At 42.5% G+C, this 26,375-nt stretch overlaps 1 protein-coding gene and 1 pseudogene across 1 annotated transcript in view; one reads left to right on the top strand and one right to left on the bottom strand.

The window, feature by feature from the left end:
• Positions 1-693: 693 nt before the first annotated feature.
• On the top strand, positions 694-1,528 carry LOC100424561 (dnaJ homolog subfamily B member 6 pseudogene; annotated as a pseudogene).
• An 8,196-nt stretch (positions 1,529-9,724) lies between these two features.
• BNIP3L (BCL2 interacting protein 3 like) overlaps positions 9,725-26,375 on the bottom strand; it is a gene marked incomplete in the record, with an annotated part of 34,896 nt that continues 18,245 nt past the window's right edge. The window contains 4 exon segments of the mRNA NM_001037284.1: positions 9,725-9,744; positions 23,385-23,707; positions 25,696-25,845; positions 25,967-26,070. Coding sequence (NP_001032361.1) covers positions 23,659-23,707; positions 25,696-25,845; positions 25,967-26,070 — 303 coding nt within the window.

Below are 26,375 nucleotides of genomic sequence, written 5' to 3'. Positions count from 1 at the left end.
AAAATCTTAGATTTGATAAATGAATTGAATACAGTTGCAGGATGCAAAACCAATATACAAAAATCAGTGGCATTTCTGGCTGGGCGTGGTGGCCCATGCCTATAATCCCAGCATGATTGAGATGCTGAGCTGGGAAGATCGCTTGAGGCCAGCAGTCTGAGATCAGCCTGGGCAATATAGCAAGACCCCATCTCATTTTTTCAAAATTAAAATTTCAAAAATGAGGGAAAGGAAAGCACAAGGAGCTGCCGCTGCCAGCATAACAGTGCCTGGAGCCGGGAGGAGATCCGGGCCGCCATGCGGCCTCCCCTGCATCCCGCCACCAGCCGCCTCTGTCCTCGGACCTATTCCAACAATCTCTTAAAACATGGTGGATTAGGCCGGGCGCGGTGGCTCAAGCCTGTAATCCCAGCACTTTGGGAGGCCGAGACAGGTGGATCACGAGGTCAGGAGATCGACACCATCCTGGCTAACACGGTGAAACCCCGTCTCTACTAAAAAATACAAAAAAACTAGCCGGGCGAGGTGGCGGGCGCCTGTAGTCCCAGCTACTCGGGAGGCTGAGGCAGGAGACTGGCATGAACCCGGGAGGCGGAGCTTGCAGTGAGCAGAGATCCGGCTACTGCACTCCAGCCTGGGCGACAGAGCGAGACTCCGTCTCAAAAAAAAAAAAAAACAAAAAAACAAAAAAACATGGTGGATTAGTAGGAAGTTCTAGGTGTGTAGAGACATGCCTCACCCGAGGATATTAAAAAGGCATATGAGAAACTGGCTCTGAAGTGGCACCCTGATCAAAATCCTTAGAATAAAGAAGAAGCAGAGAGAAAATCCAAACAAGTAGCACAGACGTTATGAGGTGCTGTCAGATGCTAAGAAACGGGACCTCAATGACAAATATGGCAAAGAAGGATGAATTGGTGGAGGGGGAGGTGGAAGTCATTTTGATGGTCCATTTGATTTTGGCTTCACATTCCGTAACCCAGATGGTGTCTTCAGGGAATTTTTTGGTGAAAGAGACCCATTTTCATTTGACTTCTTTGAAGACCCTTTTGAGGACTTTTTTGGGAATCGAAGGGGTCCCTGAAGAAGCGGAAGCTGAGGGACGGGGTTGTTTTTCTCCACATTCAGTGGATTTCCATCTTTTGGAAATGGATTTTCTTCTTTTGATACAGGATTTACTTCATTTGGGTCACTAGGCCAGGGGGACCTCACTTCATTCTCTTCTACATCATTTGGTGGTAGTAGGATGAGTTGGGATATCAAATCGATATCAACTTCTACGAAAATGGTTAATGACAGAAAAACCACTACGTTTCCTAAGGCCTTCCCAGCCATGCGGGACTGTAAGTCAATGAAACCTCTTTCCTTTAGAAATTACACAGTCTCAAGCATTTCTTTATAGTAGTGTGAAAATGAACGAATACACTCTCCTTTCTTTTTCACCTCCCCTTTATCCCTCACAGCTCCCCTAATCCCCTCCCAAGGAACAGGGATTCTCACACAGGTCCCACGGCAGGACCCACGCTTACCAAGCCTCTGGCTCTTTCTCCCAGCTCCAGAATCCCTAGGTTTCATTTTGGAAACAAATTTATGTCTAGCTATTAACAAAGTTTCATAGCATTACCTCGTTTATGTAATATATTTGCACTTAAATTTGACTTCAAGAGACTACAAAGAGAATTGTTGAGAATGGTCAAGAAAGGCTAGAAGTTGAAGACGGCCAGTTAAAGCCCTTAACAATAAGTGGTAAGGAGCAGCTGCTGTGCTTGGGTAACGAGTAATTCAATGCAGGCACTTAATAGAAATGTTAAACTGTAACAAGCATCATTTGAGGATTAACAGGCACTTTTTTTTGAAGACTTCAAATGAACTCCACTTTCAGTATAATTATACCAAATCTAAAGAATTTACAAACAACTCATCAGAACCTCTATTTGTCATAGACTTTTGAGTTTATTGTTGGGACAACATAAGACGACCTTTTTTTTTTTTTTTTAATTCTTGTAAATCTCTGTATGCTCTTTGCTTTTTTATTAAATGTACTCCAAGGTGACCCTGACTGTTTAGTGTAGGACAAGACTGCACACTAACACCAGCATGGATCTGCTTTTCCATTGTGTCTGAAATGTGAGCCACGTGGTGTCAGTCTGCTGTGAAGTTAACATTGCCAGGACAAATCTTCTACAGAAATAATTTCAATTTATTTTCAGTATTTAGTAGTGAAAGATATTAACACATTAATGGTAATACATTCTGGTTTAATGTAATACATTCTGGTTAAAAGTGGCCAAGTGCGGTGGCTCACACCTGTAATCCCAGCACTTTGGGAGGCCAAGGCGGGCAGATTATTTGAGGTCAGGAGTTCGAGACCAGCCTGGCTAATATGGTGAAATCCCGTCTCTACTAAAAATACAAAAGTTAGCCAGGCGTGGTGGCGAGTGCCTGTAGTCCCAGCTACTCGGGAGGCTGAGGCAGGAGAATCACTTGAACCCAGGAAGCGGAGGTTGCAGTGAGCCAAGATCATGCCACTGTACTCCAGCCTAGGTGACAGAGCGAGACTATGTCTCAAAAAACAAACAAACAACCAAAAAAATAAAAAACCCTGCCCTTGTATGTTTATCACAGCACTATTCATAATGTGGTCTGATCAGATTTGCGTTTCAGAAAGAGTATAGTGACCAAACCAAGGGAGGAGCAGCAGGAAGAAAAGAAAGTCATGGGACACTGGAAAAACAATGGAGTCAGAATCAACAGACCGGTGACACAACAGACCTGCAGGGAAGGAAAAGAGAAGGAAGTATGGGTCCCGCCCAGTTTGGGGCTTGAGCAGGTGAGTGGTGGCAACTCTTACCAGGGGAGATAGGGAACAGGAGGAGGGGCTTCAGGGGAAAAGACTGGCATGTCTTATCCTAGACATGATGAGACTGAAGTCCTGTGAGAGATCCTCGGGAAGTCCCAGCAGGCAATAAGCAAATAAGGGTATTATCTATAAGTCAAAACGGGAAGCCAAAACCTATGTTAGGAAGACATTGCCCAAGTGGGGTGCCCAGGACCGGTCCACCCAGCCCCAGCCTCATAGCCGTGACCAACTACTATTGCATCAGTTTGGTACTAAAGCATCAGGAACCAAGGTAGAGGCCATAGGCCTGCCTGAACATGGACATGTTACAGGCTCCAGGGTGTCCCAACAGCTTGGAAGTAGAGCCCTGTCTCTAGATAAAGCTGATTCTGGGAGAAAGATTTTCATAGACATTTTATAAGATCCAAAAATTATAGCATTATATCTTCCGTAGAGGGTCTTCCCCACACTGTCAACACTTACCTGCAAATTAGAGTCGGGGGAGGGTGTCTTCTCAGAAGACACAATTTTTCTCTTTACCATAGGTGCTGGCAAAACCTTTCACAATTTATCATTTATCTTTTGACTTTGTTTATGGTATTTCTTATACATAAGTTTAATGTTTTTGGTAATCAAATTTATTTTTATTTTTTACTTACTTATTTTTTTAAAATAGAGATGGAGTCTAGCTATGTTGTCCAGGCTGGTCTTGAACTCCTGGCCTGAGGCCATCCTCCTGCCTCTGCCTCCCAAAGTGCTGGGATTATAGGTGGTAATCAAATTTAAATAATCAAATATTTTCCGTAGGATTTCTGAGGTTAAGCATGGGGCTCCTAATGTTCAATAAGGCCCCCTTTGTCTTTGTTTTTTTATGAGTCAGTTCTAAGAATCACACAAGATCTTGAACTCACAAGGACAAGATGGGATCAACAATAACTTAGGCAAAATATTCTATTTTCTGCACTAGCTAGGCTATGGTTTGCTGCCTTCACTGATTTTTTTTTAATTCAGTGTTATATTTACTTTACGGATATTAATGAGGATGTGCCCTTTTTTTTATTTTTTAACACTTTTAAGGAAAAAAAATTTTTCAGGCATCACTGATCAAAACTATGCAGTCAGCTTGCTTTTAGTTTTTTGGGCTCTGTGTGTGTGTGTGTGTGTGTGTGTGTGTGTGTGTTTTCTTTCTGTTTTTTGGGCTTTGATGGATTGAATCATGTTTGCCTCTTTGCACTGGACACCAGGATGCTCAGGTCAAAGTTTTTTTTTTAACCCTTCCTTTAACAAAAGCTCTGTCATAACATTTGTGTTTGGGGAATTAATATTTGCTCAAACGTTACATTTTTCTTCTATACTTTTTTGCCTTTCCTTCCAATTTATCTTTAAATCTCTTTTTAAAAATTCAACCTTTATTTTAGATACAGGAGTACATGTGCAGATTTGTTACATGGGAATATTATACAATGCTGAGGTTTGAAGTATGAATCTCATCACCCAGGGAGTGAGCATAGTACCTGATAGGTAGTTTTTTAACCCAACGACTTCCTTTAGTAGTCCACAGTGTCTGTTGTTTCCATATTTATGTCCATGTGTGCTCAATGTTTAGCTCTCACTTATAAGCGTGACCATGCAGCATGTAGTTTTCTGTTCCTACACTGATTTGCTTAGGATTATGACCTTCAGTGCCATCCATGTTGCTGCAAAGGACATGATCTCATTCTTTTTATGGCTGCATAGTATTCCATGGTGTATATGTGCCACATTTCCTTTATCCAGTCTACCATTGATGGGTACCTGGGTTGATTCCATGTGTTTGCTATTGTGAATATCTCAGTGATGAACATACAAGTGCATGTGTCTTTTTGGTAGAATGATTTATTTTCCTTTGGGTATAGACCCAGTAATGGGGTTGCTGTATCTTTTAATCTTATCTTTGATATGGCAATATGAAGTCCTTTTTGAAAGGGGATGGGAAAGAAAAAGATGGAGAAATGGTGGAAGAGAAAGACAGAGAGAGAGAAAGAAAGTAGCTAACTATCGAAACGTGCAGTTAGCAATCAGATACATTATTTATATTAAAAAATCGCATTTAACTTCACCATGGGGTTCCTTGATGTAGAGTTCCCAGAAAACATTTTATTTGCTTTATTACCAAGCATTCCCCGCAAGCACAGTATCTCAACTCATCTACTGTGTAAAGTGAACTTTATCTGTATTTTAGAATAAAGAAAACCATTCAGCAATATCTGCAAAGCGAAGAACTCAGCTACCTGCTGAACTTGGCAATGATCTAGCCCCGCCCCGCTTGCTGTCTTGCTTTATTTATTCTAGCTGGCATTTTAAAATCAAGTGTTTGATACACGCCAGGCCCCCTTCTTTTATGTGTATATTTCTTTTAATCCTCACTAGGAAGAGACTGAGACTCAGATAATTTACATGATTCCCCAGAGTAACCCAAGTCAATGGCAAAGTAAAAAATGTCTGTCTCCACTCCCTGGGTGTCTGCCACTATGTCGCACTGAATCCTTCATTCCCAAAGAATTCCAGTTATATTCTCAGGACTAATTAGCAAAAATATGCACTTTATACCTGCACAGTCTCCCTCATTTCTCCTCTCTCCCTCCTCCTCCTTCTTATGCGCACACACACGCATGCACACACACACGTGGCTTTTAACTATGATGTTTATCTTACTAGGCATAAATCATCTCAAGGTCAAAATTACAAATTTAAATCTTGATCATCTCACACCCATTAGGATGGGCCCTATAAACAAAAACAAAATGACAATTGTTGGTAAATTGAACCTTTGTTGGAGAAATTGAACCTTTGTGCCCTATTGCTGGGAACGTAAAATAGCGCAGCTGCTATGGAAAACAGTTCGGAGGTTCCTAAAAAATCAAACAGAATTATTGTAATGGTTCTGTAGTCATCCTACTTCTGACTATATATTCAAAAAAATTTAAAGCAGGATCTCAGAGATATTTGTACACCATGTTCATAGCAGCATTATTCACAATAGCCAAGAGGTGGAAGCTACCTAAATGCCCACCCCTGTTCCAATGAATAAAATGTGGTCTATCCATACAATGGGATGTTATTCAGTCTTCAAAAAAAGACAGAAATCTTCTCCTATGCTAGAACATGGATAAACTTTGAAGACATGATGCAAAGTAAAAGAAGCCAGTCACAAAAAGACAAAAACACTGCATGACTCCACTTATATGAGATGTTAAAATAGTCAAACAAAGTACAAGAGTGGTCGTAGAATAGAGGCTGGGGAAGGGGAACAGGGATTTGTCATTTAACGAGTGCAGTTTTGCAAGATGAAAAAATGCTAGAGACCTATTTTACAACAGTGTGCTTATAGTTAACACTACTGATCTGTACACGAAAAATGCTTAAGATGGCAAATTGCATGTTCTGCTTGTTTTACCACCATTTTAAAAACACAAACAAAACAAAACACTTCTACAGTCACAGACAGACTAATCAATGCATTAATTTGAGACACTCAGAATTAGACTTTCATGAGAAAAGATTTATAAATTGTTTGCAATTAATTTCAATAAAACCACATATTAGAGTAAAATAAATTTAAATCCTGATGAGTTAGATCCTAATTTTAAAAACTGACTTTATGCAGTAGCTTTGTCAGTTTGCCTGAGACATTAAGCTTTGAAATGATCATTTGTCCTGTCTGCTGTCTGTCTGTCTCTCTTTCTGTGAAGGGCCTCACCCTGCCCTCACCCTTCACTTTGCCCCTGCCCGCCTTTGGCCATCATGCTGAGCCAGAGTCAAACGAACCTCCTGCCAGGCACAGGAAGATACAGGGAGGCTTCTTGTGCGGGGGGAGGGGGGGGTGTTGAGGATCGCAGCAAGAGTTGACATCAAAGCAGCCTTGGTGTTTTTGGTTTTGTTTTTGTTTGTTTGTTTGTTTGTTTGTTTTGGAGATGGAGTCTCGCTCTGTCGCCCAGGGTGGAGTGCAGTGGCGCCATCTCGGCTCACTGCAACCTCCACCTTCCGGGTTCCAGAAATTCTCCTGCCTCAGCCTCCCGCGTAGCTGGGATTACAGGCGCCCGCCAGCACGCCCCGCTAATTTTTTTTTTAATTGTAGTAGAGAAGGGGTTTCTCCATGTTGCCCAGGCTAGTCTCAAACTCCTCCACTCAGGCAATCCGCGTGCCTCGGCCTCCCAAAGTGCTAGGATTACAGGTATGTACCACCATGCCTGGCCCAAAGCAGCCTCGTTTTAAGCAGAGCCCATCAGGAGAAAGTGAGCCGACCAGCTGCTGGGCTCCAGCTCTCACTGCAATGTGAGGAGATGGTGAGATCCTACACTTCTTGGCATTCTTCTTGCATGATGTGCTGAAATCTGCTGCTGCTCCTCTCCCATTGTCTTTATAAGGATCAGTTTATTCTCTTTTTAAGTTCCGTTACCATAATTTTGGCAGGGTCTCAAGAGGGAGAGGAGATGAGTGTTCAGAACTCTGCTTTTTCTAAAGATCTGGTTCTCTTTGATGCTCTGTGTCTGCGCGCGCACGTGTGTATATGTGTGTGTGTCCGGAGTGTATTTCAGGATAAGAGCCTCATTTGATAAGCAAGTGAATTGTCTCGGAAGTCGCTGAGAAACTCTGCGTTTTAATGGTGAAAACCCAACATTGCAATTAGAGCGGATTGTCCATGAGGTGGCAGATGTTGGTCCTTCGGTGGGTAGGGAGGAGTGGCCGGACCCGGGGAGACTTGGGTCCCCGAGCCTTGGGGCAGGCAAGGCAGGTCAGTCGTCAGACGTCAGAGACCAGCACCCCACTCAGTACCACTGAGTCCGGCTGTGCGAACTGTACAAGCCCTGGATAGGTTTTGTCCATCCCAGGAAAGCAAGAATGATTTTGCATTAAATCTCTTAATGTAATTCATGACATTAACATATACAAGAAAAAAATATCACCTCATCTCAACAGATGCAGGAAAGGTATTCAACATAGGTCACAGCTCATTAATGACTTTTTTTTTTTTTGAGACAGGATCTCATTCTGTCGCCCAGGCTGGAGTGCAGTGGCACAATCACTGCTCATTGTACCTCAACCTCCGGGGTTCAAGTGATCCTCCTGCCTCCACCTCCCATAGCGCTGGGACTATAGGCTTGAGCCAGCACACCTGACCCTGACAAAATCCTTTTCTTTTTAAATAGACACACCCATGTACGTAAGTTGACGTAAACGGGACCATATCGTACGTACTATTTTGGGCACCTCAACTACCCTCCCCACCACCACCACCATATGAGGGCCCCATCCCCACACTTCCCATTAGTCATTTCTCTCCACAGTCATACAATGCCATACACAACTATGTGCACATACATATATTAAAGTATAAATGAGGGTAGACCCTATTTAATATAAATGAATAATATTTTACAGACTTCCTTGCATCATGCTTTTTTAAAATGAAATTCACTGCAAGATATCTAATGTGACTCACATATTCTCTTAAATAGCTGTTCACTATTCATTGATGTGGAGGAACCAGACCTCATAGGCTTCGCTCATTTCCATGTGAGGCCTTTACAGGCAAACATTCTTTCACTCATGATTACAAACTTGGTAGTGTGGTATGTTTTTTTCCCATGGGATAGATTCCTAAGAGTCAGATTCGAAGACCAGAGTATATGTCGACTGTTCACAAATGCTGCAAACTGTCTCCAAAAAGATGCTTCTGCTTCCCATTTCCACCAGCACTTATAGGAGTCCGCCTTTCTTGTCACCCCCACCTGTAGTGACAGGATTTTTAAAACATTTTTGGCTGGGCGCAGTGATTCACGCTTGTAAATCCCAGCACTTTGGGAGGCCAAAGTAGATGGATCACTTGAGCCCAGGAATTTGAGACCAGCCTGGGAAACATGGTGAAATTTCATCTCTACCAAAAACTATATGTGTACCAAAAGTAGCTGGGCATGGTGGCATGTGCTTGTAGTCCCAAACACTCAGGAGGCTGAGAAGGAAGGATTGCTTGAGCCCCAGGAGGCAGAGGTTGCAGTGAGCCAAGATCATGTCACTGCACTCCAGCCTGAGTGACACAGAGTGACACAGCAAAACCATCTCTAAATAAATAAATAAATAAATAAATGTTGCCATTCTGATGCGTACCAAGTAATAACTCATGCTCACTTCAATTGGAACCATCCTGATTGCTTCTAAATTTGAGCTTATTTTATTTTTACTTAGTGTTATTTTTGTCAAAGTTCTACATCCCTACAGTACGACAAGGTCAAACAAGGACTTCTGAGTGAAGAGGGCAGCTCAAACCCACCCATCTACTTCTGCTGCCTCCTTATTTAACGTGACAGCAAGCCTGTGTTTCCCACAGGCAGAGAGTAATTGACAAATAGGCTTTACTCCCTAAGCTGTGGACTCCTCGCATGCTATTCGTTGTATTATTTTGTGGATCTTTTTATGTGTCTAAAATATTTCATTGTAAAAAGTCTGGGGAGTGTATATCCATACGCTGGAGCGTTCTACTGCCATAAAAAGGAATGAAGAACTGAGCATGTTGGAACTGACGGCGTGTTGCAGTGTGGGTGAACCTCACAAACACAATGTCACATGGAAAAAGCCAGACACTCCGTTTGTGGTCCACGTGTTCGCCCAGGCCTGGAGGCTCCAGGCAGGTGGCAGGGTTGAATCAACACTCTCTGACTCCGCGCCCACCTCATGTGGGCACCGAGAGCCCTGATTTTCCAGCTGTACCACTGGCTCTCTGATAGGAGCACAGAAGGCTGTGCATGCCATTGCGTTCGCCTCACCCCATGGTTCTAGGTTCCTGTTGCTTCTGTTCTATGAAGATGTTTATCCTGTTCCAAGTGTGACTATGACTTTCCCCAAATTAAAAAAAATTTTTAATTTTTTTGCTTTTGCTTAGAACAGGCTGGAGAGAGCTTCTTACACCACTGTTTCAACCAATAAATATTGCCTGTAAAGTGTGTGTGTGTGTTTTTTTTAAAAAGAGACAGGGTCTTGCTCTTTCACTCAGGCTGGAGTGCAGTGGTGCGATCACAGCTCACTGCAGCTTCCAACTTCTGGGCTCAAGTGATCTTCCCATCTTAGCCTCCAGAGTAGCTGGGACTACAGGTGCGCCCCACCATACCTGGCTTTTTTTTTTTCTTGTAGAGACAGAGTCTTTCTATGTTGCTCAGGCTGGTCTTTAACTCCTGGCCTTAAGCAGTCCTCCTGCCTTGGCCTCCTAAAGTGTTGGGATTACAGACATGAGTCACCATGCCCAGCCAGTAAAATGAATTTTGAAGGCATATTTACAACTGCATACATCCAGCATTTATGCAATATGTGCAATTATGATGTCACACTGCAGGTATAATTAGTAAATATATGTTAAGTTTCTTTGTCTGCCTCACCCCCTTTTTAAACAAGTTCGTCAGATGACTGCTGTGAGCATCCAAAACAACCATCGAGGTTGTTTTCAGTTCTCCAATCAGTATTTTGTTTTTTAAATGAGGATGTGAGGAAAGTAGAACAGAGGATAATTAGAGGATGGGAAGGGTAGAAGAAGGGGAGATAGGATGCAGAATTACAGCTAGATGAAAGAATAAGTTCTACTATTCTATAGCACTGTGGATGACTATATTTAACAATAATACATAGTTTCAAGTAGCTAGAAGGAGGATATCAAATGTTCCCAACACAAAGAAATGACAGATGTTTGAGATGGTGGATATGCTAATTACCCTGATAGGATCACCATACATTAAATGTTTCAAAATATCACCATGTACCCCATGAATATGTATCATTATTATTTGTCAATTAAGAAATAAAAATAAAATGAAGATGTGAGAATTTTCGGGGCACGGAACTGTTCTGCATCTTGATTTTGGTAGGGATTATGCAATTGTACCCACCTGTCAAAATCTGCAGAACGGTCCACTAAAAACAGTACGTTTTTCCTTATGTAAATTAAATTTTAAAAAATGAGGGCCTGGCACTGTGGCTCACGCCTGTAATCCTGGCACTTTGGGAGGCCGAGGCAGGAGGATTGCCTGTGCTCAGAAGTTTGAGATCAGCCTGGCAAACATGGCAAGATCCTGTGTCTACCCTCCACCCCCTCTACACACACAATCAATAAATAAAAAGCGGAGAAAAATAATAGTTTTCTCATGTGCTATCTCCAAGTTACAATTCTGACCCGGGTGTGAAACTCAAGTTTCTTTGAGGGCCCCCCCACATAATCCACCGTCTCTGCGACAGGATTTTTTGTTTGGAAGAAAGAGGAGGAGAGATTTCCATTCCAGAGCCTTTTCAGAAAGAGAGTGTCTGTTGCCTGCTTCCTCTCCCTGTCTCCTTCCTAGTTCCCCAGGAACCTGATCTGACACTCAACCTCAAATTCCTCTCCCTTGACTATAAAGAACAGTTTAGCCCCCTTGGCGATGTGTTCTCAAACTCACATACCAGGCCGGGTCGTAATTGCAAGTGTTAAATGTGGTCGCGAATATGGCTTTAAAAATCATGTTACAAGCCATCTTTGTTGGTCTGAATGGTATTGAAACGGGACACGTTCGTTGTTCCTTATGGAGCCATCTGGGTACGGAGGGAGCTTCTGGAGGATTGGTGCTTCTCTGTGTCAAAAACAAAACCAAACCCTGCCCCTTCCCTCCCTCTTCTGTATCCTCCACGTCTCTCGGTGATGATGAATTTATGGGTCAACTTCGCTGGGCCATGGTGGCAATATTTGGTCACTTTCGCGAGGGTGTTTTTGGATGCGATTGTGATTAACACTTAAATTGGTGGAATTTGGGTAAAGCCCCTTGCCCTCCATAGTATGGGTGGAGTGGGCCTCATCCATTTTGTTGAAGGCCTCACTGGAATAAAAGCCCAAGGTCCCTGGAGCAAGAGGGAATCTGCAGCAGTTGCCCTTCGGGTTGGAACTGCACCGTCGCGTCTTCCCTGGGTCTCCAGCCTCCATAACCAGTGAGCCAAGCCTTTGCAATACATTTCTCTATTTACACACATCCTATTGGCTCTGTTTCTTGAGAACCCCAATACAGAGCCTTCCCTCTAGTATTTAAATATGCTCAAATCTGTCCCCCTTAAAAAAATCCTTCCTCAAGCCCCTATTCCCTCTGCTTATCATCATCTCTCTTCCTTCCCCTTCAGGGCCACATTTTGCAGAAACGGCTGCTGTTTTCCTATTATTTTACCTCTTCACACTCTCAGAGCACCCTAGTCTAACTCCCATCTCCAGCACGCTTCCAAAACAGTGGCTGTTAAAATGAATGATTTCCATGTTGATGAAACCAATATATGCCAGACAGTCCCTCCTTTCCATTGATCTTGAAACATGTGGCTTTACAGCTCTTGAAATACGCTCTTCTCAGGGCCTGGTTTTCCTCTTGCTGTCTGGCCTTTTCCACCTCCTTTTAGCTTCTCCTCTGCAAATCTTTCAATATTGGAGTTCTCTGGGCTCTTCCTAGACCTTCCTTTTTCTCTCCACCCCCTCCTCCAGCCCCAGGTCATGTTATCCATTCTGTGGCTTCACCTACCACTGGTTGCTGATTAAGTCCAAAGTCTCTGTTCTCTGTCTCAGCCAGGTCTCTCTTCTGAGTTCCCGACTCTTGTATCCAACGGCGCAGTCAATGCTTCTGCATGACTGCCTGACACGCCACTCCCACACTCCTTCTGGACCACAAGATGCTGTCCCTTAAGAAATGCAGCTGTAATTCCAAAGCAAGCTAGGTTTGTGTCCTTTGACACTTTAGGGTGACATATCCCGTCATTCATCCCATCTTACTGATTGTACTTCCTGGATATTTCTCAAATCCATCTTTTTCCCCCCATCTCCACCACAGATTTAGTTTTAAGCCACTGTAATTTCTTCCTCCTAACTTGCCATCTCATACCTATGCTTGTCTGTCTCAAGTTCATTCTCTAAGCTTAAAAGAGTGGCCAGGTGCGGTGGCTCACGCCTGTAATCCCAGCACGTTTGGAGGCCAAGCGAGGCAGGCAGATCACCTGAGGTCAGGAGTTTGAGATCAGCCTGGCAACAGGGCGAAACCCCGTCTCCACCAAAACTTAGCCCATGTGGTGGCGGGTGCCTGTAATCCCAGCTACTCAGGAGGCTGAGGCAGGAGAATCGCTTGAACCCCAAGAGGCAGAGGTTGCAGTGAGCCGAGATCACGCCACTGTACTCTAGCCTGGATGACAGAGCAAGACCATATCTCAAAGAAAAAAAAGAAAAAGAAAGAGTGGTCTTTTAATAATGCAAACCTAAAAACCTAAGCCTGTTGTTCCCCTATTTAAAACTCTCCAATGACTTCCCAAAACCCTTCGAATAAAGTCTATAATTGTCAGTGTGGCCTCCAAGGCCCTTCCTAATCCGTATGTTGTCTCTCCAAGTTCTCCCAGCTCTCGGTGTCATCACCGACTGTCTTTCAGCGATGCTCCTGTTCTTTTTGACTTTCAGAGCATTTGCTGTTCCCTGTTCTCGGGAAGTTCTTCTCCACCCTTTCTCCTGGCAGCTCTCAGCTTCTCAGATTTCAGGGCTTGGTTTAAAGGCTACTTCAGCTAAATCCCCATTTCACAGGTTCTCATTATTCTGTCTCTCCTTAACACTAACCCTAATAATGTATGCAATTATTTATCTGTTTACTTTCCCTGCTAGCCAGAAAGTTCCATGTCCATGTTTGGTTCAGCCACAGATGACATTTATCTTTCCTTTTGGCAACCGAGCATATGAACTTCTTTCTAGGCTGGAAGAATCGACCACTTTATGAGTCTTGGTGGAGGTGGAGGGCAGGAGGGCAAAGGAGCACCCCCAGCTCCACTCATTTTTCAGCCTCTCTTGCAGGCAGGACACCAGCAAGCCCCCAATCAGGCACATCCAGAGAGATGTGGGCTCGAGAACCAGTGACACAAGAGGAAAGGGTTGGGAAACTCCCTTCCTTCGGGCGGAAGGAGGAGGGGGGTGCTTCAAGGGTGAGCTCCTGGGGAGAAGTGCTTTGGTGCTGGCAGCAGCAGTGGCCGCACAGTGAGGTCCTGGGAGTAGAAAGTGGAAAATGTAGCAACTGGTGTCTGGGGGTCTGTATCCTTCAGTAGAGTGGCTCTACAGCCCTCGATGATTCCATCGGCTTGTAATACAGTTTTTAATAGACCTTTATGTGCATCAGGGTCACGCTATAACAGAATAGCAGGCTATAAACCACAGTGGAGTCCTGACATGTAGTGGGTACACAATGAATATCTGCTGATTAAAAGAATGCACTGAACGACGGGTTCTTAGGTGCTTTTGTGGACTGAAGAAGATTCATTATTCTTACACGAATTTTTGAAACTCACACCCATCTTCCATTTAAATGACAAAAATCACAAATGTGAAACCAAAGAAAACACTATTAGTTGATGTTGGAAATGCCTTTAAGATTGTGTTCACTGCATTAATATATGATTTGTTTTCCTAATAAAAAAGAAAACCACATCCACCAAAGAACAAAAAGGTGGCCTGGCAACCAGGGACAGTGCGTTATGTGAAGTCTGGTTCACTTTGAGGGGAGGGCTACCTCGCTACAGACACAAACCCAAAGGAATTCAAAAGTTGCTCTGGCCAGGCGAGGTGGCTCATGCCTGTAATCCCAGCACTTTGGGAGGCTGAGGTGGGTGGATCACAAGGTCAGGAGATCGACACCATCTTGGCTAACGTGAAACCCTGTCTCTACTAAAAATACAAAAAATTAGCTGGGCGTGGTGGTGGGCGCCTGTAATCCCAGCTACTCAGGAGGCTGAGGCAGGAGAATGGCATGAACCCGGGAGGCGGAGCCGATGGTGAGCCGAGACCGCGCCACTGCACTCCAGCCTGGGCCACAGAGCAAGACTCTGTCTCAAAACAAAAACAAAACAAAACAAAACCTGCCCTGTAAGAATGCAGAACAGAGACCTGGTTCCTTTATTGAACACTAATTTTCTCATCTGTAAAACTGAAACAGCTCCTACTGCAAATGGGCATGGTGAGATTAAAGAATGTAAGAGCTCAAAATTCAAGGTCTGCCTCATGGTAAGGGCTCCCTGAACATTTCCGTATTTCCTTCCTCCCTCTTCTCCTTCTCACTTGAAACAGTGATTTGTTTATTAACTCACATGTCGAACACAGCAATGTTTAAGAAACCAGTGATACTGACAGTTTTTTCCACGCAATATATTCTCACCCTGGCTTACAGCCCCCAAAATATGGATTCTTTGGCAGGAACATTTATAGCACTTATAAAAAAGCACAGATGATATGAAAATTAACTTTTGGAAATGGTTGAAATGCATATGGATTTTTCTTTTACAGATTTATTCATAATGCTGAACCTAGGGATGCCCAAATGGATACTTTAAAGCTCAAAATCTATCTTCACACAAGGATTATTAGAATTGCCAAATACACATAGAACAAAATAGGCCACACTGACAACACTGTCTAGTGTTTGATTCAGTTCTTTTATTTCTCAAATCTGCCATTAGAACTGATATATATATATTTTTTTTTGAGATGGAGTCTTACTCTGTTGCCCAGGCTGGAGTCCAGTGCGTGATCTCAGCGCACTGCAACGTCTGCCTCCCGGATTCAGGCAATTCTCCCTACCTCAGATTCCCGAGTAGCTGGGATTACAGGTGCGTGCCACCACCACACCCGGCTAATTTTTGTATTTTTAGTAGATAAGGGGTTTCGCAAGGTTGGCCAGGCTGGTTTTGAACTCTTGACCTCAAGTGATCCACCCACTTTGGCCTCCCAAAGTGCTGGGATTACAGGCGTGAGCCACTGCACCTGGCCCAGTATTTTTAAGACTACTAATTATTGCAGTAGTTAATGATTTGGTTAGAAGCTGTGATTTTCATGATATAAACTGATTCTAAGGTACTCCTTTGGAAATATTAAGAATTAAAATTTAAAAAGAAATGCTTGATTTAAAAAGAAATGCTTGATTTAAAACGAAAGGCTGGTTCCTGAAAAGTGCTTTCGCTTTGAATTGGCATCCTGACTCGAATTTATTAATGCTGTGATAGGGGTGAATTGTTTAATATCACTGAGCCCAGGTTCCTTCATCAGGAACTATCCTTTAGGACTGCTAGTAACTAATAGCCACTTTTGAGGCTCAGCACAAAGTTTTCAACAGATGCAGTTTTTCTCAACAGGCAGCGGAGATAACTCCTCAGGAACACTGATAAAAAGCCTCAGGCTCTCCACACCTTTCTCTGAAGGCTGAATTTTAGTCTAACCCCTCCGATGTCCAGCCATCTCATTTCAGGTCATTGAAGGCAATCCCAGCCTGTAGACAATGTTATATGGCTAAAATTAATCACCATTCCATGTTTGATGTCATGCCAGCCAGCCCTGTAGTACAGGCTGGGTATATCCCTTGGGACCCGAAGTGCGTTGGATTTCAAAATTTTTTTGAATTTTTTAATATTTGCATTATACTTACCATTTGAGCATCCCAAATCTGAAAATCTGAAATCCAAAATGCTCCGAAATCCATAGCTCACTGCACCTTTGACTTCCCAGGCAGGCTGTGATCCTCCTGCCTCAGCCTCCTGTACCTGGGACTACCGGCATGCGCCACTGAGACTAGTTTTTTTACCTTTTGTAGAGATGGGGTCTCACCATGTTGCCCAGGCTGGTCTCAAACTCCTGGCCTCAAGCAATCCTCCCGCCTCGGCCTCCCAAAGTGCTGGGATTACGGTCGTGAGCCACTGTGTGCAGCCATTAATTTTCAATAGGTATTTTTAGCATGCATTATGTCACAAGTCTGGGGCCAATTCTGGGGTACAGTGGGCAAGACACAGCACTTATCTAGAGGAACTACCGAAGAGCCAAAGACAATTCTCATTCAGGGTGACTGGTGCCGCAACGGGGGAAGTGCCGGGTGTTCCGGGAGATCAGAGGACAGGCACCGAGCCCAGGTAGGGGAGGGATGTGTGGCAGATGTCAAGGAAGTTTTCTCAGAGGAAGTGACTGCCAAGCTGAGCCCTGAAAAAATGAAGCGGTGGGGAGGGCTATCCCTGGCAGGGAAAACAGCACTTAGGGGAAACAGGGTTACAGGAACATGAAGTTAGGCTGACTTCAGTGGGGTGGAAGTCGACGTCAGCCACGGTCCAATGAAGCTGGAGATCAGCAGGTCTGGCAGCCACTATGGGAACTTGAACTTGGTCCCCAAGACAACGGGGAACCATGTAAGGATTTCAAGTGACACCATGATCAGATTTGTAATTTAGGACAATGACTGTGGCTGCTGAGAGAAAAGTACAGAGCCACAGAACTCAGCTAGGAAGCCCTGGGAAGGAGGCAATCAAGGGCTTTGGGGCCTGGATTAGGTAGTGCAAGGTAGGAAAGGTCGGTGACACTCAGTGGTGTTTTGAAGGTGGAATTAACAGGTCATGGTGACTGAGCTGATGTAGAAGGAAAGGAAAAGAGTAATTGGCAAGTTTCTGGTTTGAGCAATTGAAGGCACCCTTGCGCCATTCACAGACACCATAAAAAGATGGGCACCTGGAAGAAAAGAGGAAGCAAGAGGTAGGGAGTTCTGGGCGCACAGTTTGAAATGCCCATGGACGTTTGAATGGCCATGTCTAACAGGTAGCTGGACACATGGGTCTGGAGTTGAGGAGAGATCAGAGTTGACTACAGTCATGGGCATCATTTCTCCCACACCTGAGGACCAGTGAACTACGTCTTGGCTGTGCATCAATCACTTTTGGAGCTTTTATTAAAAACTGTGTTTCTTTCCTTACCAAGTATGTCCATGATTTTTCCTTACTTCTACTAGGAGTGGGAGTAGCGGACAGGACATTGTGTAAATGGGGTAGAGGTCAAGTTCACTGAGATTGAGCTTTTGTTTTTGCAGAGCATTTTGAAGAATGACGTAAGCCCCAGAGGAGGTGTATCTTTTCCTGAGCGGCAACCAAATAATTTCTGGTAGGATTTGTAGCCCCTCTTCTCTCATACCAAGTTTCCAAGCCCATTTCGTTGGGACAAACTTCAAACTGGCATTTCAAAGTCTAAGAACTGACCAGCAGCTTAACAATCAATTACTGCTTATTCAAAACCCTTTGACTGTTATTTCAGTTATTTATAGGACTTGCTATATAGTCCATTCACTTCTGATGACTCTGTTGTCCCAACTGAAGAAACAAGCTCTTTGGCAAGACTGATTTTCTCTTGACTTGAATTTATAAATGGGCTAATTTCATGACCTTAAAGTTTGTATTTTTACCACTAGGTCAGAAATAGTAATAGATGAAGTAAAGGACTGTGGTAATCTTTACAAACGCTTTCCTCCCCCTCTAAAGATTTCGTTACATTTTACAATTAGTTTATAAATGTGGTAACACTATGAACTTTACATAATACTATGAACTTCACATGAAGCAGTGGTACAAGAAATAATTCAAGGGCTAAAATACGTAAAAGCAAAAACATCAATAATGCGGCCCACTGGCTTCCTGAAGATCAAGCTTTTGTGATGTGGACTCTCAGCTCACCTAAACCCAGAATTTACATTTTTTTCTCTGCATTCTGTTCCATTATCTTGACCATTTACATTTTTGATCCACTACCAAAGTAATATTTATAAAATGTCCATAGTGTCTATTCCTCATTCACCTATTCTTTTTTTTTTTTTTTTTTTTTTTGAGACAGGATTTCGCTGTTGCCCAGGCTGGAGTGCAATGGCACAATCACAGCTCATTGCAGCCTCAACCTCCTGGGTTCAAGCAATCCTCCCACCTCAGCCTCCTGAGTAGCTAGGACCACAGTTGTATGCCACCATGCCCAACCAATTTTTTGTATTTTTTTGTAAAGATGGGGTTTTGCCATGTTGCCCAGGCTGGTCTTAAACTCCTGAGCTCAAGCAATCCTCCCGCGTTGGCCTCCCAAAGTGCTGGGATTACAAGCATGAGCCATTGCACCTGGCTCCTGCCTTTTTGTTTTTAGACACGGTGTCGCTCTGTCACCCAGGCTGGAACGCAGTGGTGCAATCCTAGCTCACTGCAGACTTGACCTCCTGGGCTCAAGCAATCCTCCCTCCATCAGTTTCCGAATAGCTGGAACTACAGGTGTGTGCTACCATGCCTGGTTAATATTTTTAATTTTTAGTAGAGATGGGGTCTTGCTATATTGCCCAGGTTGGTCTCAAATTCCTGGGCTCAAGCGATCATTCATCCATTCCTAATCCTGCTTTTTACCCTGAGCCATAATTTACTAACAGCAACTGTAGAATTAAAAGGTCCACAGAGAGCACCTTGGGAAGCCCGTTGGCTTGACTCATGAGACAGCTGAAGCTCAAAACATGTCGCCCAGGCTGTGAAGCAGCAGAGCCCAGTCCACCTGCCCCGTGCTTCTGGCTGCACTGGGGAATGAAGGCAGAAGCCATTGAAAGGCTTTGAGTATTTCAGCATTAGTTCCCGTCTCCTTCCAGAGAAGGAGATACTGATGGGAAACAACTCTGTCTTCCTTCATCATCGACCTCTGCCTCCTCTTCAAACATGGAGAAACTGGAGCCACCAGATGCGGGTTTCCTCACTTTTCATTTCTAACTGATCTCTCCTCACCCCTTCTCACATCTTCATTTCCTGTCATCAGTGTCTGGGTTGTGTAAACTCCACCTTTCCAAGGCTCACTCCCCACTGAGTACTTAATTACATTTCCTTCCTCTCACTCTGGGAGGGAGTAGGTCCCACTATTCCATTATCGATCTGCTCCCTCCACAACTCTAATATTTGCCTCTGCTCTCTCTCCTTAGCCTACACATTGACCCCTCTCTATTCCCAACCTAAGCCAACAATCCTACAATTCTGTCTCCTCCTCAGAAACTCCCCCCTTGTTTTCTTAATCATGAAGTTTTTCCAGAAAAGCCAACACTTCTTGCTATTCATTCACTGACCTGACGCAATCTTATCCAGGATCCCTCTTTCACTCCTACAGAAAACGCTCTTGCAAAGATCAGCACAGATCCAACTGCCTTATTCCAAAGCTTCTCGATTCCTCTTACTTCACCACAAAACATGGTCACCTCCTACTTTGGGGGTTCTGTGATACCAACAATATCATTCACCTCGAACTTCTCTTCTGCTCTGCCTTCAAATGTTGGGCTTTCCCGTTATTTGAAAACCTTTCTTCCTTGTCCATTGTCCAATCTTTAAACATCATATAAATACATAATGCACGGGTCTGTGTTTTACTTCCACTCCAGACCCTTCTCCTGGCTTATAGTTCTATCTAATAAGTGTCCAATCGGAAGTCCCTCAGACATTTCATGTTCAATGCACTCAAAACTGAAATCCTCCCTCTTTGCTCCTACCACCCCATTTCTTCTCCCGTCCTCCTTTAACTAATGGGATCAACCCATGTTTTCAGGCCACACACACACACAAAGGAATACACATGCCTTCCTCTCTAAGTCACCTTCTGACCAGTTTGCTTCTGCTTTGTTTCTCATACGTATCCTGGCCCACCACTGCCAACCCCAGGGTGACAGCCCAGGGCAGGCCCTAGCTCCTCACCTAGAGAACTGATTGATCTCCTCTGGTACTCTCACCAGATGGCTTGACTGTCTAAAATATACATCTTAAATCACCTCCCTGTTTGAAAGAAGTAAACCCCCAAAGGTATCCCTGATGAAGTGTGACCCCTGGGAGGGCACACACATTTCAATTGGGTTCAATACTAACCTACATTTTTCAGTTTTCTCTGTATCCATCCTGTTTTCCAGGCACATGGAACTTCCAGTTCCTTCTGGATCCACTTTCGCAGGTGTCCCCACCACCATTCCCATCAGGGCACACTCCCATCCCTCCTGTACATCCTGAGCACTCCCCCCGTGAGCACCCTCCTGCCACCACCTGGAGGCAAACGCTCTGAATGCCACAGTCCCGAGGCACTCACAAATGCTCACACTGCGGTGACCGTCCCCATCCTGAGAACACCATTCACACCCTGAGCACTGTCAGCAACTCCACTGCTGAGGAGCCAGATGACTGGAAGGCTGTGTGCAGGCGAGGAGGCCTCATCGCCCGAAACTCCCAGACAACACATACGACAGAAAAATGATATACTGACAGGGAAAGTTTTGTGAGAGCTTTAATGGCACAAAATGTTTATAGCTACAAGTTATGCATGTATTGTAAACTGTATATAACGGTACAAAGTGCTAACTAAAATAGATGAAGAATGCATAATCACTTTGGCTCAGTTAATTCCAATAATTTCCACACGGGTTCATGAAAAAACTTATCTGCCTGGCTAAGTCTTCAATTCTCATTTTTTTAGAATAGTAAGTATTTTTACTGCAATCACGGGAAGTTGTTGCACTTTCCAATGTGCAAGTTTGTGCAGTTTTGCTCTTGATTCTATTTACAAATATCTTAAGCCAGTTTTCATTAAACATATGAAAAATGAAGCCTGCCTTTTTGTCTCCAAATTGTAAACAGGTGTAAAGCTTTTAAAACATTAATCTCACAACTTCAACTGTTAATTGCTGAATTCTCCTTTCCAATCCACAATGTTTTCGTTCAACACAAATCTGGGGGTAGCAGTAAAACGTTCATCCCGTGTGTTAGGGCTATAGATACATACCACATGCTCTCATAATACATTCTACTGTGATGATGTATTCATGTTTTAAGCAATTTTCCATAATTTCATTGAGGCTTTAAGAAAAAGGGCAACACTATGTCTATTTTTAACATTGAAAGAAATCATAAATATACCGAGGTTCAATGGCACTACTGACAGAACTGCTGCTGAACGTGGAAAGAGCGCAGTGCACCAGCTGTAAGAAGTCACTTTCAGGTAAAGTATAATTTTACTTTCCCCCAGTAATACCAATTGTAAGAGAAATTGCATACTGTAGCAGTTTGGCTAGTCAGTTCTCCTAACTTTCCGGCCTTTCCAATTTTATTCAGGCTTTTCAAAAATCAGTGAGCCATCAGATTTACTTTCTTCCCAAAGAAATTCAAATATGAACACTTGAAATAAATAGGTTATAGAAGGCAAATCAAGTGTTACCAGGTTTAAGAGTAAGACAGAAACACAGTCTAATAAAAAGATGTCCAAAATTATTTAGACATCAAATGCTAGAAAGAAAAAAGAAAATTACTTGCAAAACTATTTAGGATATATCATCTTTCTTAAAGATAGCCAGCTATATTCTTGAAAAAAGATAAAAATTTTCTTGTTTAATCTGTATGTTATTTTCCACTATAACACATCAATTTTACAAATGTTGATGTGACAGAGAGAGTTAGATAGTTTCTGCAAACTGGCAAACCTGGCTGTCATAGTGTTTTTATTCAAGTTGACCTGATGCACTTTATAGATTGCTAGTTTTAAAATTAACAATGGTTCTCTAAATAGTCAATATCAATGTCTATATCATAAACAGTAATTATTTATATATAAAACATGTGGTATCCTTCAGAGTCATACTAGATGTTCTGAAATCCAAGAAAATCTACTAGAGATAACTGGTCATCCTGATGCTTTCTAACAATTTGGTCCTAAAGCTTCACATTTTAGAAATGAACGAACAAGTATATCATTGAAGGAATCTGTTGAGTGTTCTGAACTTCAAGAGTTTTACCATAACTGAAAAGACGGCTACATGAGAAAATGACCAGTGCCTGCAGTCGCAGGAATCACCTTGGGAAGACTGTACAGTAAACATTAATCAGTGAGAGATCAGAAGGAAACAAATGGCATCTTTTCAGAACGCTGTCAACTGTTCCCACAACCCAAGTCTGTTTTTCCAAGTTGCACAACTGCTTGGAATAACTCTGAAACAATTCTCTTCAGAGTTTAAAGGCTTCAGAGTATAGGTGATGCTTCCTAAAACAAGAAGCCTGTATTAACATCACAAATTGGAATTCATTCCAAAGCCTCTTCTTAGAGAAAAAAAAAAAGGAATAAAAAATAAAAAATTTAAAGTCATGAAAAATTCACATGCAGCTAATTAACATAAAAAATATCAAACACACACACAAAAATCTCGAAAAGCAATTTCATATATTTCTAGGCCTGAGACGTTCCTTATCAGAAAGAAAGATTCTACACCATAGAAAAGACAGCATTACAACAGACTAGTATGAAAATCTGCTGATGTATTTCAGTTCTTATCCTATTTCATACCTATCATTATACAGCTTGCCTCCTATAAATTAAAAGGCGCTATTAGGAGGCTTAGACAAAAAAGTGGCTCCAAAGCTGGTTTAAAATAATTTTTTTATTGCCCAGGATATTTTTTTCTTATGTCTTGCTTTTTTTTTTTTTTTTTTCTTTTTAATAACTATCAACTCAAACTTAGGAAAGCTTGCCTTTGTCTTGGGGGAAAAAAACAACTAGACAATAAGCTTCTTTTACATCATTTGCTAACCTGATCTCGTTTTAAGAGAGAGATGGTAGTTATGTTGCAAGAGTAAAATTTATACCATGAATGATACAGGTCTACTCTGGTGGTACTAATTAGGGATAATAGCCTTGTTGACAAAATTATAATCTGCTGGTGGCATTTGCGGAAAAGAAGCCCTTGCAAATTTCTAAACAACAGTAAACTCTGTTAGGAAATTCTAAAATGTCTTACAGGCCAAAAAGGGTATAAGGTTAGTAAAATGCCTCAACAGAGTTTGAATAAAATACTGGATTTGAGAGTTACTGGAATTGGATATGTAAAAACAGGGTGGTAGGTTGGGTCATGCTTACAATGGTCTCAAGTTCAAATAAGCTACTGTGACAATACACCACTTCACAGGTCACACGCATTTCCAGGGGCTTTTCCTTTCCCTCAGTAGGTGCTGGCAGAGGGTGTGCTCAGTCGCTTTCCAATATAGATGCTGAAAGGAAGCAGAGGTATCATGTTTCACCTGTTTCAACAGTTCTGTACCAACCTGTCCATAGTCTGAACTCTACTTAAAACTCTTCAGTCTTTGTAAAAGGCTCTAAAAATTTGTGGGCACCGCTCCCCAAACACCATGAAATCATCGCTGACTTTCTTAAAACCAGTCACCAGCCCAGCCAAACTGGTTTTATATGATTCTGTTTACTCTTTAAATTGGGGCTCCACAGCAAAGGGGTAGTGATTAGACAAAGTAAAGCCAGAGAGAACAGATCCCTCCACAGAGTAAATAAAGCAGCCCAACTCCTTCAATATGTTCCTCTTTGGTGGACAGAAGGTTCTACTGACACAAAAATATAGTAATATGTGAAATTATTTTGGTGCTCTATGTAGGACAAAAAAAAAAAAAAACAAAAAAAAAAACCCTTAAAAGCTGTCAGTGCTTTAAAGACAGCTCTTACTAATAACTCTTAAGGATTAGGGGCCTTACAATACTTTTTCAGGCCAACCAAGTATTTGGCCTCTTCAACAGCAAAAGCAGAAGGGAAGTTGAGGAAAATATGTAACAAGCTTCACCTCCAGTGCAACTAAAGCAACCAACTTTTTAAACCCTCTTTTTACATTTATCTATAGCAATAGTTACACTTACAGCCAAGACAAACAATCTGAAGATGACTGAAAGAGAGACGGCAAGGTACAGAAACCAACCGCTTAAGGGCAATGAACTGCTGTATAGATAGCAACGTATTAAACTCCTATACCTGCCCCACATCAACCCCCATGCAACGGTCACACGCTGCCCTTCTGCACAAACCTCTTCTAGGTTGCTGTTTGTGATTACTGTCCTCACCCTCACAAAAGCAGATCAAGCACCCAAGAGAGACAAGAGGGGCGTGTGGAAAGCTGTATGCAAGTTTCTGAGCTCGTGACTGAGAATCTCTCTCCAATATGCTGAGCTCCTTAAAGGGAAGAAAATGATGACCCACCTTCTGCATATCTTATATGAAAACGACCCATTGGGCATGCTTACAGCACAACATATGTCTTGAAAAAAATTAACAGCTACTGTTTAACTCCTAAAATCTTTCAGAAGTGTAATTCCTTAATTGTTTAAATCAAGGAAAAAAAGCAATTTATTTAAAAGATGTGGCTGAAAAACTAATGAATCATACGTAAATATGAGGTCGATTTTAGCAAAATAAATGAAAATACTACCAAGTTAAAAAAGGAAAAAATGAGCACCAGTCAACCTACCAGTTTCATTTAAAAAAACCATTCAATGTAATCATGTATTTTCCCATATGAAAAAAAGTCTTTGCATTGACCACAAAATATACATGTTAAAGATTAGTTTAGTTCATAAATTACTCAAGATTAAATATTAAACAACAAAACCCAAAAAGAAAAATCAACCACAGAAGAGTCCAGTTAAAAATGATCATTTAGGGGATTAATATGAACATCTTTTCTTTTTTTTTCGAGATGGAGTCTTGTTCTATCCACCAGGCTGGAGTGCAGTGGCATGATCTCTGCTCACTGCAACTTCTGCCTCCCAAGTTCAAGCGATTCTATCCTGCCTCAGCCTCCCAAGTAGCTGGGACTACAGATGTGCACGACCACGGCCAGCTAATTTTTGTATTTTTAGTAGAAACCGGGTTTCAACATGTTGGTCAGGCTGGCCTCGAACTCCTGGCCTCAGGTCATCTACCCACCTTGGCCTCCCAAAGTGCTGGGATTACAGGCATTAGCCACCACGCCAGGCCAAACATCTTATTTTCAAGTAAGAAAAAAAACCTCTACTATTATTAAAAATGCTTATTTGTAGAACAATTGTGTACCCACTTTAATCATTCTTAAGTTAGCCTTATTTGCACTGAAACATTAAAAGTAAAGCAGTAAAAACTGCTTTCACATACATTTCTTCAATCTGAAAATAAAATAGGATAAAATGAATGGAAAAAACTTCAAGAGTTGACCAGTACTTACCCTAGTCCCAAAGCCAAAACATGAGAAAGGAAGAGAGATGGAATGAAGACCTTCAGAAACTCTGCGGAGAAAATACCCCCTTTCTTCATGGCTCCACTTTTCCTCATGCTTAAAGACACAGAACGTTTAGGGTGTCTGAAGTGGAACTCCCTGAGAAAGAAATTCAGAGACAGATGTCATTTGCTGAAAATATCGCGGGGATTACCAACCATTGCCTATAAGTGGGTACAGATCAACTGTGTCCACTGACAAGAAACATGTGAAAACTCACTTGGGTGGAATGTTTTCGGGTCTACTGGACCAGTCTGACACCCAGTCCGCACTTTTCTTCAAAGCCTCAACTTCCTTCTCTCCTTCTACAACTTCTTCTTCTGACTGTAAAGAATAATTCAAACTTTAAGAAAAAAAGGAAGACCAATTCCTCCTAATACAAAGACAAGTCTGGACAGGAAATATACCAAACTCATAAGGTTGCGTCTCAGCAATTTTAGATAAGAAACAAGCTGTTTTTCTAAAAAATGCTGAAAAATAATCTAAGATCAGAGTATGTAATATCTTCCGAACAACCTGAGTAAGCTTTACTGTTGAGATATCTAAGCACAGCACAGGAACTGGAAAAAGACTGTATTTTGGGATGTAATGCTAACTGAAGTACGAAAAACCTTGGTAAGAGTTAAATC

This window comes from Macaca mulatta, chromosome 8 (genome assembly GCF_049350105.2).
Source record: "Macaca mulatta isolate MMU2019108-1 chromosome 8, T2T-MMU8v2.0, whole genome shotgun sequence".
Taxonomy (NCBI): Eukaryota; Metazoa; Chordata; class Mammalia; order Primates; family Cercopithecidae; genus Macaca; species Macaca mulatta.
This window is presented reverse-complemented; position numbering and strand designations above follow the sequence as displayed.